The 16,224-nt window shown below is 41.3% G+C and overlaps 1 protein-coding gene across 6 annotated transcripts in view; it reads right to left on the reverse strand.

The window, feature by feature from the left end:
- Nucleotides 1-325: 325 nt before the first annotated feature.
- Nucleotides 326-16,224, reverse strand: part of vav2 (vav 2 guanine nucleotide exchange factor) — a 185,499-nt gene continuing 169,600 nt past the window's right edge. For 2 of the 6 annotated variants that reach the window (XM_066645364.1, XM_066645362.1), the window contains 20 exons: nt 16,117-16,212; nt 14,550-14,618; nt 14,293-14,379; nt 13,454-13,539; nt 12,882-13,014; nt 12,436-12,450; nt 12,011-12,120; nt 11,830-11,931; nt 10,470-10,558; nt 10,345-10,358; nt 10,149-10,170; nt 9,523-9,650; nt 8,929-9,000; nt 8,767-8,828; nt 8,335-8,451; nt 7,797-7,884; nt 7,579-7,702; nt 6,667-6,753; nt 5,854-6,008; nt 3,651-5,512 (listed from right to left, as the gene is read on the reverse strand). In XM_066645364.1, the coding sequence (XP_066501461.1) occupies nt 5,465-5,512; nt 5,854-6,008; nt 6,667-6,753; nt 7,579-7,702; nt 7,797-7,884; nt 8,335-8,451; nt 8,767-8,828; nt 8,929-9,000; nt 9,523-9,650; nt 10,149-10,170; nt 10,345-10,358; nt 10,470-10,558; nt 11,830-11,931; nt 12,011-12,120; nt 12,436-12,450; nt 12,882-13,014; nt 13,454-13,539; nt 14,293-14,379; nt 14,550-14,618; nt 16,117-16,212 (1,704 nt within the window). In that variant the 3' untranslated portion in view covers nt 3,651-5,464. Of the gene's footprint in view, nt 455-3,650; nt 5,513-5,853; nt 6,009-6,666; nt 6,754-7,578; nt 7,703-7,796; nt 7,885-8,334; nt 8,452-8,766; nt 8,829-8,928; nt 9,001-9,522; nt 9,651-10,148; nt 10,171-10,344; nt 10,359-10,469; nt 10,559-11,829; nt 11,932-12,010; nt 12,121-12,435; nt 12,451-12,881; nt 13,015-13,453; nt 13,540-14,292; nt 14,380-14,549; nt 14,619-16,116; nt 16,213-16,224 lie in introns of those variants that run through there. The other 4 variants (XM_066645363.1, XM_066645361.1, XM_066645365.1 and 1 more) reach the window with 4 other exon arrangements.

Consider the following 16,224-nt stretch of genomic DNA (forward strand, 5'->3'; position numbering starts at 1 on the left):
GGGGGTTTCCTCCCATGGTCCAAAAACACATGTTGGTAGGCGGATTGGTGACTCAAGTGTCCGTAGGTGTGAGTGTGTTTGTTGCCTTGTGAAGGACTGGCGCCCCCTTCAGGGTGTATTCCCACCTTGCACCCAATGATTCCAGGTAGGCTCTGGACCCACCGCGACCCTGAACTGGATAAGGGTTACAGATGATAAATGAATGAATGAATGATTTATTTATTGTTCCTTTAAAGCAACGGCGATCTGTAAAATCCCCAGCTGAAATCCTGAAGTCTCTGACCCTCCCAAATTGCTCTCCAGGCTCAGAGGGTGGCGTCCTGCTGCTCCAGGTTTGTTCCCTGCCTCTAATCACCAGTGGCAGTTTTTTGTGTACTTCTTACACCTTTCAGACCCATGGTGCGGAATTGTCTTCTCGCTGTGGAGGAATGGACGGAAACACCTGCAGATCGTTCTGTGAATCAAGAATGGAGCTTGTTATTTTCCCCCTCATTTTCCAAAGACAAAACCTTTTCACAGGTGTTTACAGATATCAGATCTACACTGGTCAGGAATCATAGGTTTCTGTATCCATTTGAACTCCAGGTTTGGAAACACAATCTCTCTCACACACACACACACACACATACGTTTTCACCTTTTTAGACAAGTGGTTGCTTTTTGCATGTAATTTACATCTAAATGAATGATTTTGACTTAATGACCATTTTGCCTTCTTCCTGCCAACTATGGTCTCCGTCTTCTAGATTTTACCTGTTTAATATTTCTACAAAGCAGACTGAGGGAGCAAGGTTGTTTACAGCTGCTGCTGCCAGATGTGGATGGAGCGAACGGATCATTTTTAATTAATCCCAGTTTGCTGACTAACAAGGGTCAGAAAAGGCAACTGAATCAAACAGCTCTCTCTTTCGGTCTGGATGAGTTAGATGTGAGTAATAGAGTCAGTTTGATCAACCTGCTGCTCAGTGTTGGTTCATTTAACTGGTGTAGTACCCAGTTATGAACAAATGAGTCCATGCTTCTGTTACAGCATTGCAGCGGCTCTACTGAAATATGCCAATATATGTTTTTATTTTTTACGTATATATACTTATATCTTAAGGAAGAGTCTTTTTAAGCTTACACAGGGTGACCTGTGTCTGCGTTACCACAACATCCTGTGCAGCAACAGATGATACTTTACATGTACAAAAGTGTACCAATGAGGTAGGAGTGTCTCGTATAGACCACAGTAAGAAGACAGAATGTTTAAAAACTCCAGCACCACTGCTGTGTCTGATCCACCAGCTCTGTGGGGGGAGGGGGGTCTGACCATTGATCACCAAGGTGAAAAGAGGTAAAGTATGCAGAGCAATCGATGGATGACAGTCTAATTTTAGAACTATAAAGTCCTGTGTGGTCAGTGGAGCTGAGAGAGGAGTCAGTGAGTTCAGAAACAAGGAGGTGGTCATAATGTAATGTCTGAACGGTGTATATCATCTGTGCTTTTCTACTGAATTCAGAGTGCTTATTATCTTGCTCTCCAAACACACCTCCAGCTGATCTTGTAAAATGGTTATTTAAAAAGACAGGCAAAATCCCCTTAGGAAAATTGGCTGAAAGAACTCATCAGAAGAGTCCTGGCTCGCTAACCGTGTTATTCTTCTGTGCTAGAGATTGCATTTGTGTGCTATGATGGATGGCGAGTGTGTGTCCAGAACTAATATCGTAAAAGGCGCTTTTACAACAGCAAACTAAACACAGACAGTGTCTTATAGTCAAACACTAGGACTTAATATGGGCATAGGACACTAAAAATCTTAATCTCCATCCTAAAACGAAACCTTGTAGGAGCACTGCATTGAAATACACCGACACTGTTAAGGGAACTGCTGTAATTCTTCACTGATGATAAGATGAGGTTTATTATATATTATTATCACTTTTAATCCGAAAATATCTCAAAAATGCACAAAGAAAATAATGCAAAGACGCAATGTCCAGAACCACACTGTGAACTTTGGTGATGCACCTCCCCCAAGTGGCCATTTTAAGCATTTACACCATCATAAACACTGATGATGGTAACACTGTGAAATGTTTTTTTTAACCTAATGTTTTCCAGTTTTATCACAGTTCCCCATCCCCCTACACCTGGCAATATGAGGACAAGCACATTTCCCCTGAGACATGAGAACCTGACAACCACTTTTAACAGACCACAACTGGACAGCTCGACACAAGTTTAGGAGAACGCTGACCGCCCAGATATGCTTTGCCAGCTAAAAGATGCCTGTGCAGGCTAGACCAATTACACTTAATCAAACCAGCAATCTCCCAGTGATAGGGCCAGCACTTAGACTGCGTCTCCATTAATGTATCATTAAGTCATTAACCTTGATATTTTAAATTGTATTATGATAAACGATCTTTTAATGGCAAAGAGGGATTTTAATGTCCAAATTTAGTGAGGTTTTCAGTTCAGTCAAATACTATGCTTTATACAGCTCAGTGAAACTGTCATCATGCAAACCCCATTTCCAAAAATGTGGGACACATTTCAAAATGTAAAAAAACAAACAAAATGTAATTATTTGCAAATAAAAGAGACAATTTCTAAAAAAAATTTGGGGTGGCACGGTGGTACAGCAGGTTAGTGTCGCAGAACTTGTGGGTTCAAGTCCCGCTCCGGGTGACTGTCTGTGAGGAGTGTGGTGTGTTCTCTCTGTGTCTGCGTGGGTTTCCTCCGGGTGACTGTCTGTGAGGAGTGTGGTGTGTTCTCTCTGTGTCTGCGTGGGTTTCCTCCGGGTGACTGTCTGTGAGGAGTGTGGTGTGTTTTCTCTGTGTCTGCGTGGGTTTCCTCCGGGTGACTGTCTGTGAGGAGTGTGGTGTGTTCTCCCTGTGTCTGCGTGGGTTTCCTCCGGGTGACTGTCTGTGAGGAGTGTGGTGTGTTCTCCCTGTGTCTGCGTGGGTTTCCTCCGGGTGACTGTCTGTGAGGAGTGTGGTGTGTTCTCCCTGTGTCTGCGTGGGTTTCCTCCGGGTGACTGTCTGTGAGGAGTGTGGTGTGTTTTCTCTGTGTCTGAGTGGGTTTCCTCCGGGTGACTGTCTGTGAGGAGTGTGGTGTGTTCTCCCTGTGTCTGCGTGGGTTTCCTCCGGGTGACTGTCTGTGAGGAGTGTGGTGTGTTCTCCCTGTGTCTGCGTGGGTTTCCTCCGGGTGACTGTCTGTGAGGAGTGTGGTGTGTTCTCCCTGTGTCTGTGTGGGTTTCCTCCGGGTGACTGTCTGTGAGGAGTGTGCTGTGTTCTCCCTGTGTCTGTGTGGGTTTCCTCCGGGTGACTGTCTGTGAGGAGTGTGGTGTGTTCTCCCTGTGTCTGCGTGGGTTTCCTCCGGGTGACTGTCTGTGAGGAGTGTGGTGTGTTCTCCCTGTGTCTGCGTGGGTTTCCTCCGGGTGACTGTCTGTGAGGAGTGTGGTGTGTTCTCCCTGTGTCTGCGTGGGTTTCCTCCAGGTGACTGTCTGTGAGGAGTGTGGTGTGTTCTCTCTGTGTCTGCGTGGGTTTCCTCCGGGTGATTGTCTGTGAGGAGTGTGGTGTGTTCTCCCCAGAGTGTGGTGTGTTTAGCCACATTTTACCTACACAGTTACATAAATAATGAGCAAACCACTATTAGACAAAAGAAGAAATATTTATTTCATGATAGACCTCAGTTTGGAAATAACTGACCATTCAAAAAAGTACACCATTTTTTTTCTGAATCACTGACAGGAGTTGTAATATTTATGACACATGCAATGGATTTCTGTCCACTACACAAACAGTAATGAAGCCCCTTGGCCAGCCCAGGCTTAAGCCACAGATATTCGCCTTCTTCACCATTAAGAGCTCTGCTCTGACCTGGAGCTAGCCTGTGAAAGTTTCCCACTCGACAGATGCCAGCCATCCATCCATCTTGTAGCTTCTGTGAGATATTGTCAGTCTTGGTTGATGAACCACAGCAACATATAACAAATTTCAGTAGAATATATGAAGAGCCAACATCAGTGCACCTATGAAGACGTTTTACAGGTATTCAGTATCGACAGAGTGAAGGAAAATGGTTGTTTACTCCTTTGTATTCCAAAGAAGAAGGACATCAGCAAGTTTTTTTCAAACAAACAAACTGGTGCTTGGATTCTGACACAATCAAAAAGGCAGTCCGTAAAAACTCCACTGGTCTCTTCACATGAAAACGTTTGAAAGCTGTTTTCAGATGTCCCATTTCACAGATAAAGTGCACTTGATGGCTGAGGTTCGCATGTAAAGCAGGAGGCTGCTAGACCATAGCAACTGCGCTGAGAATCCTGCCATGAACCCAGAGATTAAAAATACCACTGCAGCACCGTGTGTCAACCAATCAATAAGGCAAGATACTGTACAACGATAAACTGCAAATGAGGAAAATCAAAAACATGGTGTGATTAGAACCTGTAGATTTATGAAAAGACGAGATTGGTCATATGTTACTTGTTTGCCCTTGTTCTGTCAAATTAGAAGCGTTAATGTTTGATTCTCGGAACTGACTCAGTTTAGGAGCCATTTCTTTTCCAGTTGATCTTATAGAGGGTCTTGTTTTTGGTCCAAACACCTTATTGGTCACTGTTTGTGGGTGACACAGACTGGTCCAGTGCCCCTGTAGGGCTGTCCTCTATTTTGTAAGAGAATAATTATTTGGGTTGTCCAATTATGGGTGTTCCAGAACCTTCCGGCTGTCTTCTTCCCCAGCTCCATGTCCGCAAAAGGCTGACTGCATTTTCATCTGACTCCTGTATCAGGGAGCATCTGTATGGGAGAGTTCTGAGAGCAGAGATTGCACTTTGAAGGCACCGCATTACTGTACAGGGCAGAGGTGTGTGTGTGTGTGTGTGTGTGTGTGCAGAAACATAATTTTCACATAAATTCCATCCACACTCCTCTCAGCCCAAAAGGCATTAGTATAACCACTAAGGCAAGTTCTCTCTGTAAAGGAATGCAAAGTGCATCTTTTCCTCATTACTTTCTTATCAATAAATTTCCACTCTTTTTTAATAGATACTTCTCTTGAATAAATTATCTATACACGCCCACCCCAGTTTCTCCATTTGGCCACAGAAATCTTCATAGCTATCTTTACACAAATATGGCAATGCCATGCTGAATGTTTTGGCTTGTCCAAGGCAAAGGTCTGGACTGTTCACATTTTCTCCACCAGCCCACTGGGAAGGGAACAGGAATGAGTCCATCTAGTTTTCTTCAAAGACATCACACGGACATGTCCAAAGAAAGAAAAAAAAGGGTGGGGGGGGATAAAGCAGATTTGTATATGATGAACAAAGAACAAAGATTCATGGTAAAATTCAGCTTCCAGCAAAAACGTATTCCACAAAGTGTTTCCATGGAAACCAAGAGAGTCCTCAGTCTGAGGGCTGTGGAGGGAAGGGTGATATGATTGGAGAAACCTGATGACGTCAGAGCCTCACTGTACGCCTTCTTCATCGACATACGTCGAAGGGAACCAGCCAATCTACAATCAGGAAGACAACAACATCCACTGAAATTGGAGCACAAGTGGGCTTCTCTCTGTAAACAATGAGTTGTGCAAATCCAGCTCAGCACTAGAAGAATGACGGTGTAAGAAATGCTTAAAGTGGAAGGAGATGAGCTGAAATTTACAAGACCTTTTTCTAACCAAATTTGACAACTGGCTTCACAGAAAGATAATAACAACAATACTAACAAATAAGGATGAGAATTAATGTAATGACATGCAGTACACTGTGGTTAAATCTTTGTAGTGTAAGATAAGGCACGAGATTTTAATTTTATACTGATGGATCTTAGACCCAGTCTTTCCTTCTCTCTTACCCTTCCATTAGCCTCTCCTTTCCACCAACCCTGGTCTCCTCCGATTTTGCTGTAGATCTTGACAATGTCACCTTCTCTCAAAGACAGCTCTCTCATGTCTCGAGCAGCAAAGTTATACCTGGCCACTGCTGTGCTGACCACCCTGGGAGTGAATACTGCACAGAGCAACAGCAGATCATTCAACAAACTGAACAGGACAGATAGTGACACTGCTGAAGATACAGGAGCAGAAGGCTTAGGGACTACGTGTAAAGAGTGGATGAACTGAGTGGCATACGGTGAGACATTGTTACATTATTGCACTGGAGTTTGCAATACTGTCACTCATTACAGGTATCAGAAAAAAAAACATCACCCAAAGGAAAGCAGTGGGAGCAGATGGCAAAGAAAGAATGAGCATGGAGAAAATGAGAGAGAGAGAGAGAAAATGAGAAAGAAAAAGAGAGAGTGAGAGAAAGAAAGTGAGAGAGAAAGAAAAAGAGAGAGAGAAAGAGTGAGAGAAAAAGAGAGAAAATGGGAGAGAAAGACAGAGAGTGAGAAAGTGAGAAAGAGAGAGAAAGAAAAAGAGAAAGTGGGAGAGAGATAGTGAGAAAGAGAGAAGAAAGAAAGAAAGAAAGAAAGAGTGAGAGAGAAAGTGAGAGAAAAAAGAGAAAGTGAGAGAGAAAGAGAAAAAAGAGTAAGAGAAAAAGAGTGAGAGAGAGAAAGGAAAAGAGAGAGGGAAAAAAGAGAAAGTGAGAGAAAGAAAGAGTGTGTGTGTGTGTGTGTGAGAGAGAGAGAGAGAGAGAGAGAGAGAGAAAGAAAATGATTCAGTACCTGACCAGAAGGGAGCAGAGCTTTGAGAAGAGAAGTTGAGGCCCTGAGGACTGAGGAAGGAAAAGTTGTAGGAAGCACAGGAGGCTGCTAGGACACAAAGGGAGAAGAGAAGAGAAGAGTAGAGAGAAGAAAAGCAAAAGAGCTCAGCCAAAGATCATTAAGATTTTCTTGGAAAGATAACAATATACATACTTTAATGTGCAAGTTTTAGCTGATATAACCACATCTGTGTGTATGCCTGATGAGTTACAGAGAACGGTCACAGGGCAGAACACAGCGAGGGGAGAGGTATTTCCTGCCATGAGAATGTGCTATTGTCTGACTTTCAGTGAATAAGCTCTTACACTGGACACAAGCTGCTGACCTTTTCCTTACAGAAGCCCTCTCCCCAGTTCCTCCTTTACCAACAGACGTACATTGTCTTTGCTCATTTCGACAGCCATGTGTCTTTAATAATGGCCTCAGCGAGGGCCAGTTAGGCTCAGCTGGAAAGTGAACAAAGGCAGGGTGGCAGGCTTTTGGCCGGAGGGCGGTGAAAATCATTTATAATAGAAATAATGCTGCGTGTGTTAAACAGAGCCCATTCAGCCAGCAGGGCAACAGGCTACCACTGCAGCCAAAAGCCAGAGCCAGCACTCTCCCTCAATCAGAAGGGGTGGCACCCAGGCATACTGACTGTGGGTGAGTGACAAGTGAAATGGTGGGGGGCGTGGTATGCAGCATGTGGGTGGGTGTAACCAGCCGTTGGGATTTGTTTTTTTGGGAGTGTGTCAAAATGTGTGGGCAACAGTTCAGGACAGACAGTTAGCAAGGTCAAATAGCCAGGAAAAAAATAAAGTGAGGGGAAAAGAGAGAGAGAGAGAGAGAGGGAGGCAGAACGAAAGGAAACTGATGTGAAAAGTCTGTGTTTACCTGGAGAACGAGTACTGGCACGAGAGTTTGAGCGCTCTCTGGATTTGTAAGGATATCGTAACGTTGTGTCCAACAGCTTAAAGCTCTCTTTTAGAGAGTGAGACTGATAGTACTCAACCAACTCCTGTTCCAACAAAAAAAGACATCATTACTCAATATTCCTGCTCATTTCAATGCAATTTGGGCCATACCACGTTTAGCAATTTAGCATTTCTTACCAGGAGGCTTTCAAACTTCTTTGCTTCTGTAATGTGAATCCAGTTGTCTTTCTCTATGACTTTGATGTGTTTTACTTCATCATTAAACCTGGGGCGGGGGGGTGTATAACAAGTTCATACCATCCTCAGAATACATCAAAGTCTAGATCCTTAAATTTAAAGGCTAATATGACCACAAGCGGGCTATAGGTGAGCGATAGGGCAAATTAATAATAGGTCCACTTCCAATCAGCTACTTGTTACACTCTTAATAATAAAGGTACTACAAAATATACTTTGAGTGATGCCATAGAATAATCACTTTTGGTTCCATAAAGAACCATTTTTGCTTTGTTTAAATTGAGTGATGGATTTTTAAACATTTAAAATGGTTCTTCGCACATTTTTTCTATGGCATCACTCAAAGAACCTTTTGTATCATCTTTTGTAGCACTTTTATTTTAAACACTGGCTGTTCTTACTTACAGGTTTCCAATCATGGAGCTATCAAAAATGAACTTGCTTATGTTTCCTGAGCAGTCATGCGTCCATCACTCACTTGATGCTGATGGCAAAGCGCTCGGCTTCTGCAGTTCGTTCTCTGATCAGGTAGGTGCCGCTACTGTGAGACTTAAGGAGATTATCAGCCTGCTGCCTCTCCATGTTCCCAGCAAACCTGTTATAAATATGCACACACACAAAATACATGCATGACTACACCTCATTCATCACGGTGGGTCAACGTGGGATGCACTGTAAAGACAGAAACGTCAAAACATGCCTTGCATATAGTTCATTTATTAAAATGATTAATCCATCATTTGTATCGACTGCAGTTATAAATGCATGGATGAATTTAAGTTAGGTCATAAGTTCCATGAATACTTATAATTACATTTTCTAAACCTTTGATCAAATACTATGCATTAGATACACAACCAGCAAATCAATACTGGGAAAATAAGGGGAAAAGAAAATATAGGCAACATACCATGGATAAACACAGTAATCTGTCTCTCTCGAGGACTGACGACTGGGACAAGACAGAAAAGGCTAGGAGCAAGAAAAAAAAATCATTAAGAATGATTAATTTACATTAATATGAATTACTCAGACTGGGCGTTTAAAAGAGTCATCAGGCCTGGTGTCTTACCTTAGGGTCTATACAAGGCTTAACACAGGAACTGGGGAAATAACCAGTCTTCAGGGTCTGAATGAGCCGTCCCTGATGGTCACAAACGCACATGAGTTAATGGGGTTATGTCCTATTAGTTGTATTAATTATTTATACATTTTTTTTTAAACAAACACCATTTTGGCACAGCCCATCATTGCTGGCAAACACTGAGCCTTTGGTGAATGCTCCATTTATAACCAATCACAATACCCTCATCCGTTATCAATTCACCTGCTTAGAATGGAATGTGTCAAAACAATACTACGTCAAACATTTATAGAGTTCTCACTCTTATTTTGAAGGCATCGGATAATAACACTTTTGTCAGTTATATAAAGGATCAATGAAACTAACACATTTGTTTTTTTACACAATGTCCCGACTTTTCTGGAAACTGGGTTTATATTTTAATTTGCTATATTTCTATAGGATAAAGAGTGATGTAAAATAATTAAGTAGGCGTTTTAAATTCCATATACCTACTGTGTTACATTTGGACACGTAAGCAATTTGTAGGTACTATATTTATGCTACAACACTGGGTGTACGTTAAAGAAAGTAACATATCACCTCCCACCACGTAGTGTCTGGGTCTCCCTTCAGCAGCTCAATAATATCCCCCGTCTGGAAGGTTACAGGGCTTTTGCCTGGAGGGGCCGGTGTGCCATGGTAGTTCCTGATTGCTACCATCTTTGGGCCTTCAATAAATGAGGCAAAGAAATGGTTTTATGAAGACAACAATATGAAAACATTCTGTCTCAGAATCCAAACTAAAACAAGACTACAGAAGCATAACTCGAAATACTAATGACAAACAGTGTGGTAGACATTTTGTGCTTTTACTGATTGTTGTCTGATAGCACTGAAGCTTTGTGAAAGCGTCTGCTGTTGCACCAAATTCCAGCCAACCAATCTACAGCACTTCTGGGCTGCATCTGTATAGCGTGCTCCCTCATGCCACAAAGAGATAATGATAATCCTAAAGCACTCAAGAAGCTACAAATCCTCTTACACTGAGTGGATCGCACTCACTAGATGGCAGCAGTGGGCTACAGAATATCTAGCGCTAATCTGGGAGCGGGCTTTTGTCCACTTACTTCAAACTATGTTTCAGAGAATTTACCTGAAGCAGGGTGCACTGCAGAGTCTGAATTTTTTATTAGAAGACATAACCACAGTTCTAACTTGGTTCTTACCTGACTGTGGAAGTCCAGGCTCCTGTCAGATACAGAGAAGAAAGTTTGCATTAATAGTTTAGACAAATATTAATACTGAATATGTTATTTCAACTTCCTTTGACGACCAAATCCAGTGTGAAAAACAGGACAGAGTTAAATGAAACAGATCTAATCAGAGAAGTTTATCTGCATTGCAGGAAGCATTTGAACTCACCAGATCATGAGGACCTAAGGAAATACAAGAGAAAGGAGAAACTGTCAGAAGCCGATGACTTCAGCTCCTTTAGATACACAGATATTTCATTAGGGCACTGATCACCCTACACGTGTGTAACTCACTTATTTTACAGATGGTGATGATTTCTAAGCACTCCTTATGTGCTCCGGCCCCGCAGCGTGAACAAAAATAACCCTGGTAGAAAATCCCCCTGAAAGAGAAAAAGAGTACGAGACACATAGCATTGTACAGACAAAGAGACATCTTTTGTGTTTGTGAGTGAGAGAGAGAACGAGGTTAATAGGAAGCATCTGTGATTGCAACTGGCCTGTGTCCAAAACCCTGACCAGCTTCCAAAGAGGAAAGCCGCATTATGGTTATTTCCCATTGGCTGTTGCTCCATTGACTGATCTACTTAAATCAGCACGGCACTCCCTACTACACATCACCAATCCTGTATGTGCTGGAGCTTACTGTGAGTCATCAGCACACTGCTAAAACAGCAGTGCTCTAACAGAGCTGTACACATCACTGTTATAATTAGCTGTTCACACTGGCTGTAGAACATCAAATTTAGGTCACTGCGGAACTGCTGGTTTATATGGGTCAATAAAACATATCAACTAAAGGCAATCCCTATGAGTTGAGCTCAGGCCAACTGCAGTATCACGGGCCAAAATCTGTACCAGCTTCACACTCATGTGGTAAAGTCCAAGTGAGAACAATGTGTGTTGTGTTTGGGTCTAAGGTTACATTCACATTATAAGCCTCATTAAACCGTTCTGATTGTTGTCAAGTTACATAAAGTCAAGGCTGTTAAACAACAACAAAAATTACAAAAATTAAAATTAAGATGTATGTAAAAAATTAAAAATTCTACGTATCAGATGCAACATGATGGTTTTTATTTGTCTGTAGTGTTTGCACAACAGAATGTCTACAAATGACAAAACAACATCCTTTGTAGTGGGCAGACTCTTCCAATTTTAGAAAAAAGAAAAACAAAAAAGTCTCATCATTTCATTCAGATGTTCGTATCTCAGTAACCCAGACTGAACTGATCTTAGACAAGCAGTGGCATACCATAAGACACAAATCTTTTTGACGTTCATAATACAAGTCTACTTATTGGAGCTTGGATAGCTGACACGGTTTCATCATCTTGGTTGTTGCCATGCCAATATCAGAGACATGGAAACGAATATCTAAATTCAATGGCCGATAAATTTTGGACTTGTCTTACTACCATTAATAATGAAATGTAAACTGTTTAACACTCCAACATAACACAGTGTGTACTTAATATGTGAGCTTTTCCTTTTCTTATTGGGTGATTCTATTGTGGATAACAATCATGTGACTTCATCCGTCTGTCAGATCTTGACACAAATCTTCTAACTAATTCTTCTGATTACCACTAAGAATAAGGCATCTTGATTTTCTGAAAAGTGTGTGTGTGTATGGATATGCATGTAGCCTCACCTCAAAAGCATCTTACAGGCCCTGCAGTTGGTGTTCTTTTCAAAAGTGTGCATCTGGAAATTGTGCTGGTTGGCTGTAGCTCTTTCTGGCTTGATGTTTGACCTGTTTTTTTAAAGCACACATTTGAGTAAAATGTGTCTGAGTGACTGTTCTTCTTAAACTAATGGTGCTGCATACTTACATGGCCATCTCAAACTGCTCCATCCACTTTCTTTTGGTGTCTTCTGTCTTACAGAAGAACTGAAAGCCTTGCTTACCCTGCAAATGGATCAGGAAGAAGCCATAGGACCACTACAGCATCAGGGGGATAAACAGAAGACAGCAGCAGAATTAAAGATAGGATGGGATGTTTGACATCGATCTTATAGAAGTCACAGTGGAGAACAACACAGAAAACATCTAGAGTCTGTAACAAATCCTCAATTTGTTGTAAACAAAAGTAATTCCTGTCTGACAGCATAAGAATGCTGCGTAGCTCTCAAAACAAAAGAACACAAATCAAACTATCAGGGAGAAGACAGGCAATCACAGCCACTGATCCATACATAAATCACAGCTTAGAGAACACAGCTAAAAGAACATGAGCAGAGGTTTACTTCAGCTTACCATTTTTCCACTGGCCTGGTAGGCATGCAAGAAGAGAGAGAGAGTGAGAGAGAGAGAAAGAGAGGGAGAGAGAGACACCCTGTTAAACATGCATTTATCCCATACATGCAGATTTTCAGTATGTTAGATTTGAGGAAAAACATTTTCAACTAAATCTCCATCTACATGCTCTCCAGAGCATAAGGAGCACAGAGCAACACTTACGATTGGCCTACTTGAAATTACAAGCGCCATGCTGTATGTTCAAGGACAAGATTACATGAGCACAATCCATCAAGACTCTACATACAGCTTATAATCACAGAATCCCCCATGCCTCACATTAGAGAATGCAACATATGCAGAAACCCATTGAAAAAACAAAAAGGAATATAAATGCAAATATAACTCAAACACAGCTCAAGCATTTCGTCAACAAACTTGGCAAAGGCTCAGTGGTTCTCAACCTTTTTCATGTCTCTGTTGTTCATAGGGTCATCTGACATCTTGTAAAATTGGAGTTCGATGATCTCCTTCAGCTCGTAGTTGTAGCCTTTTCTCTTGCACACAATCACCACTTTATCAAACAGGAAGATGTACCTGGCAACAAAAACAATATGAGCTATACAGCAACCTGCCCTAATGCATTAAGGCATCATTACAGGCTGAACCGGTGAATCTGATCACCAATAAACCATCAGGGTTAAAAAAACAGAAATCACGAAGATATTTAAATCTACAGCATTGTGTTACAATAAAACTAACTCATATTAAACATATGAAGAATAATTGATAGACACATGAAAATCCCTCAAATTGCTCTGACTAATTACTGATATTATTTAAGACACTGAGGTTCATGTGTTTATTGGAGGAAATTTTTGAAATTGAAGGAACATTCAAATATAAATAAGACATATGACTACCTTGTCTTTTACTAAGCAGTCTAAGAGCTCTTCTTTAGGTGACCACAACACTATGTTGTCAGTTCTTAAATGAGGTTTTAGGCAAGGCGAATTTCATTTAAACTCTAACTTACCTATCCTGTTTGGTCCGGTTAACATTAGAGCAGACTTTCAGTTCTCCGTCTATTTTTGGCCTCCCATACTCCTCCAGTTTCACTTGCTGCAGTGAACACACAGACAATGGTACTATATTTTTATTTGCTTCCTAAAAAAGCCATAACCTGCTACCTGGAAAAGCCAATTTTCTACATTTCACTGTTGTGTATGTAACTTTAGTCAGTGGAGGTAAGGATTTAATATATAAAAGACCTGGACATGTGTATTTGGGAGGAGGATTTTTGCAGATGCAGTGTGAATGTATAATTTGGTACAACAACAACAACAGCACACACAAACTAACTTAATTAACTTTGTGACAAACCCCCACACCTATCTCCTGTGTTATGGGGAGTTCTGTGCTCACTCTGTGGAGGGAGGAAATAAAGGAAATATTCACTCGTTCTCTCCCTGTAGCATCTACAGTGCCAAAGGTATGAACATAAGAAAAGCATTTGCCTCCTCGTTAAACACTGCCACCCACACACACCGGTGACAGAAGATACACTGATTAAATTTCGATTTAACACGGAATTAAAATCTGTCTTCTCCATGCTCAGGCTCTGGAGGAGTTAATGATTTATTACAGTGAACAACTGCAGCTGATGATTCAGCTGCAGGTGAGCACACTGGATGTTGCAACCATTGTGAGACCAAGGAGAAGGCTTCCAGAAAATTTGGAAAGCATGTTAAGGGCAAAGGGCAATCACATTAGCAATACGTTATGCATTTAACAGATTAAACTGTGGGTAACATATTAAATGGGGCAATTCTTGGGACGGTATTGCTGATTAAAGGTGGCAAAGCAGGCTCCTACCAGATTTTCTATTGAGCTTTGAAATTCACTTATTTTCTTCAAGGTTTCATTGTCCCTTTTGACTTCATTGATGTACATGGCAAGGTCCTTCAAAGGCAGCAGAGACAAAAGAAGAGAAAGAACATTGAAATATCACATCAAACTGACATGTCCTTCAGATGTGATCATAAAACCGGTTCTGAATACACTCAATTACACCCATGTGTGGCTGGGACTGGCACGAAAAATAAGTGAAGGGACCTCGGGGCACTTCCTACCTGCATGGCTTCTAGGGCCTCCTTCAACTGCTGTCTCTCTGGTCGATCTGCAGAGTGACTCACTAACTCCTATAGCACAAAACATATACCGCTCAGCGTACATGCTGTTTAAAACAGTCTGGAGTTTACACAAAGTGCCTACTCCACATGCAGTATGCAGCATTCACCACAGGTCTTGGAAACGTGTTTGAAGTATTAGAAGGAAACCACATGAGGAAATTTTCCAATGTGTCCCTTCAGCTTTTACACTGTAATTTTACATTCTATGTTTCAGATTTTGACATTAATAAATACCTCTATTAAAGTTAGCTGAAATAGATACTGTACTTAAGTAATATAACATCTCTATTAGGGCATGTAATATGTATCTACACTCAACGTCCATTTACTACACAGGTGTACTTTGTAATTCTACAATTACAGATTTTCGTCCATCTGAATATTTCATTAGCCCAACTTTTCTCTGATTATCAGCAAATGAGGGAAATTCCTTTAAAGTCTTCTGGCCCAGTAGGACTGCAGTGCAGTATGTTAGAATCATAGCACCTGATCTAAAGTAGGAGATAAGCTAACCCACTGTACTGTTAAACAAAGCTGAGGCTCAGAATGGTGTGCCTTCAGCCAGCCGCCCTGAAGTATTTGGGCTTCAAATGTAGGGCTGCGTGTCTGAAAATCCTTACAAAATTATTCTTTTTCTATAAAAAAGTGGTGCGTGTATGCACACGGACATATGTCTAAATCATCTCAGTAGAGCCACGTACTCACACTCAAACATTTAGCTCTCCAATGTGATGCCCCAAGGGCCAGAAAGATATTAATACTTCAGCATAAGACGCTGTGGGAGGGAGTGAAATGGGATGCGTATAATAAGATTTTAGCATGGATGCTTTAAACTGAGACACTCAGTGGTATGATATAAAGTATAAGAAGAGTCCAGTCTAAAATAAGTAAAACTAGCATGCTTCCTTAACCACCCACTCTCTCCGTTCACCTCCACCTCCATTCAGCCTCCCTTCCTCCATTATATTTGTCAGAGCTGAAATAATCATGGCTCAGGTGATGCAGAACATCCTCTTTATTCATGAGCAAGACTAAGAGTAGTGGGGTTGACTGGGTTTAGAAGAGTCTGTGTGAGGCAAGTCATTCTAGGGTAATTTTAGAATATTTTAACTGTTATCCAAAGTAATACAATAACATGCACTGCTACAGTGCTTTGGGAATGTGTGCTAAATGTTTAAGGCTCAATGACATAGGAAGTATATTTAAAGAAGTAACTGCTAAATTACACAAATCAAGAACTAGTAAGCAGTACCTCACAGTTCTCATATGAAAACAGCATCATACCAATTTATCAGTTGTGTACCCTTTTAGACAATTTAAAACCATCTTCATGATCTCCTCGTTTGTATACTCATTGTGCATTTTATTAGCTCCACTCACCACATTTGTTGCTCTGCATACAGTTTTTACCCCCTCCCACCCAGTTTTTAAATGATGCATTTCCTGCATCCATTTCTTAGTAACACTTGTACAAAATCTTGATGTACGGCTGAAATTTTGCACTGACCTTGAGCAGCAAGTGATATTTCAGAACCCTCTGCATAGGAACCACCAGCAGATCCTGCAGTTTGAATTTGCCCTCCTGAACCTTCATGGTGCACTCCTACAGGACAGT

This window comes from Hoplias malabaricus, chromosome 15 (assembly GCF_029633855.1).
Source record: "Hoplias malabaricus isolate fHopMal1 chromosome 15, fHopMal1.hap1, whole genome shotgun sequence".
NCBI classification, from domain to species: Eukaryota; Metazoa; Chordata; class Actinopteri; order Characiformes; family Erythrinidae; genus Hoplias; species Hoplias malabaricus.